Consider the following 2,673-nt stretch of genomic DNA (forward strand, 5'->3'; position numbering starts at 1 on the left):
ATAAGGACACTTTTTTGATGCCTTGCCGAGTGTCTTTATAAGCGAAGTTGACTGTAATTAATTCATACCCCATACCCCATACCGGGTACATGTACGCGTATTTCAGGTAACAACAACCTAGTACGTACATGTATACGCCTGTAGTCTGCTGGCCCCTGTATCACTAAGTGGTCGTTGATAAGGAACGTTTGGAGCTGCGGTGCTGGAAGCTAAAGTTATGCAGGAAGAAACACACACACACACACAAACACACACACACGTATATACACACACACACACACACACACACACACACACACACGTATACATACACACACACACAAGCACACACATAAACACATGTCGACACACACTCAAACAGGCATGGTAAGTTGTAGCCTCCATAGCGGCCTGGCTTGCAGAATACCACCCACAGCTTAGCATACCCGTACTGAGAACTGTTGGGCTAACTTCTAGATATCAAACAGACATGCTAGTAAGGCCCTAACGTGACTACTCATCACACATCCATTCTCCTGAATACTGCCAGTGCAGTACGAAAAAAGCACACATTCAAAGTTCAAACTGTGCAACAGAAGCAGAAGAGGAAAACGAAAATGAACACTTGTCGTGAAGTGAAGTGCTTCTGTCCAAGGGTGCTTGCACCCGACGGGGTGACAGCGCCCCTAGTCAGACAATACAAGGCAAACGAAATAGAAATTAGCTGAGTCACAGCGCGGGACTCCGAAACGAAAACCGGTGAGTATGTAAATATTAATTGTTTCGTACCTGCTGTACAACGTAACAATTCGTAACGTAATTTCAAACTAGCACCCGTAGAATTGTAGTGCGAATGTGCCACTCGATTATAGTAACAACGACAAAGAGATACTCTTCTAAACAGGGTGGTCTCCTTATCCAGGGTCATTTGACTAGAAATCGTATCCCTTGGTCCTGGTTGTAGTGATCCCCTAGGACAGGTGGTCGCCTTATCCGAGTGGTCGCCTCGACAGGTTTTACTCTACTGCAGTCTATGCACAGTTGAGTCACCGTGTATACATTGGTATGATGTACAGTCCATGCACAGTTGAGTCACCGTGTATACATTGGTATGATGTACAGTCTATGCACAGTTGAGTCACCGTGTATACATTGGTATGATGTACAGTCTATGCACAGTTGAGTCACCGTGTATACATTGGTATGATGTACAGTCTATGCACAGTTGAGTCACCGTGTATACATTGGTATGATGTACAGTCTATGCACAGTTGAGTCACCGTGTATACATTGGTATGATGTACAGTCTATGCACAGTTGAGTCACCGTGTATACACTGGTATGATGTACAGTCTATGCACAGTTGAGTCACCGTGTATACATTGGTATGATGTGCTTGGTGAAGTTCTAGGCTGCTCGTTCCTCGGCTCTAAGTTCTTCGGCGCCCGGCAGTACTGCAACCTGCAGAACTCCTGGGTATGAAATACAAACCATTCACGCTAGCGGAATACCCATGCTCCTAAAGGACTCAATGAACGATGGCAAAGTGCCCATACCCGGAAGATGAAACAGGATCGTGCTGCTGCTCAGAGCGTTACGCTCAAGACAATCCTCGGGCAACAACAATTAAGAACATATTTACACTACTTCAATGCTTCCGCCCAGTGGGCTGAAGATGATGAATGAACGGGAATACGACAGGATCAGTTGGAAACGATTCCTGGACATAACCTTGGCAAATCCGGGTGTCTGGTAGAGCCAGTCCGTCGTCCAATGGTCTGCCAGCGCTGGTTGCTCCACGATGCTCATGGCGAGCAAGAGTACGAAAAACACTTTCATCTCGCGTGACGAGATGTCATGCCACTTGCGCATCCGGGAGCTTGGAAAGTGAGCGCCGAGGGCTTCCAGTTTTCGCTGCGCATACAGATTTGTTTGCGTGACGGCTATGTCCACGGCTTCATCCGTGAACATCATAGCGAAACAGTCTGCCGGCGAGATGTTTTCATCGGCCTGTGCCGTTGGCCCACGTTGGCGAGTTACTCCCGGCAGCCATGCACTCGCATCCGCGGTGTCGTTGTAACTGTAATACTGTACATAATAATGAGACTTCGGGTATAACGACACTTTGTGAATAACAACACTTTTCTTATGCCCCGCCGAGTGTCGTTATAAGCGAAGTTGACTGTATGTCTAAACTGTGACTAGTAAAAGATCACATGAGACTGAGCTAAGCATGCAGGGATCAACCTGACTGTGAGAGACAGCATCTTCTCAGCAGGGTTGCCGGGAACGCCGTGCGCAGCACAATGCTGCATTGGAGGAGATCAGGCCCGCTCTGACGGATGAGCAGCGCCTACTAGTGGATGTCGCGGGTGACGGCGGTGTGTCAACGTGGCTGGTTACGCCTCCATCGGCTTCATTTCCTTTAACTATATTCAACAAGTCTGATTTTCGAGACGCCTTGTGTCTGAGGTATGGCCTGCCGCTTGATGGCATATCATTATCCTGTGTTTGTGGCCAAGACATGTCAGTTCATCACGCCCTCACGTGCCCAAGCGGGGGATACCCTACCCAGAGACATAATGAACTTCGCGACCTCCTAGCGGACGCACTCGCTAGTGTTGTTTGCGATGTCGAGATTGAGCCACCGCTGATGCCGCTGGGTGGTGAAGCCGTCTCTGGGGGCTCAGCTGA

General features: G+C 48.4%; 1 protein-coding gene across 1 annotated transcript in view; it reads right to left on the minus strand.

The window, feature by feature from the left end:
- LOC135811561 (uncharacterized) overlaps positions 1–2,673 on the minus strand; it is a 21,742-nt gene that overhangs the window by 11,194 nt on the left and 7,875 nt on the right. Inside the window, exon 5 of the mRNA XM_065324792.1 lies at positions 129–209. Within this exon, the coding sequence (XP_065180864.1) occupies positions 129–209 (81 nt within the window). The remainder of the gene's footprint in view (positions 1–128; positions 210–2,673) is intronic.

Source organism: Sycon ciliatum, chromosome 3 (assembly GCF_964019385.1).
Source record: "Sycon ciliatum chromosome 3, ocSycCili1.1, whole genome shotgun sequence".
Classification (NCBI taxonomy): Eukaryota; Metazoa; Porifera; class Calcarea; order Leucosolenida; family Sycettidae; genus Sycon; species Sycon ciliatum.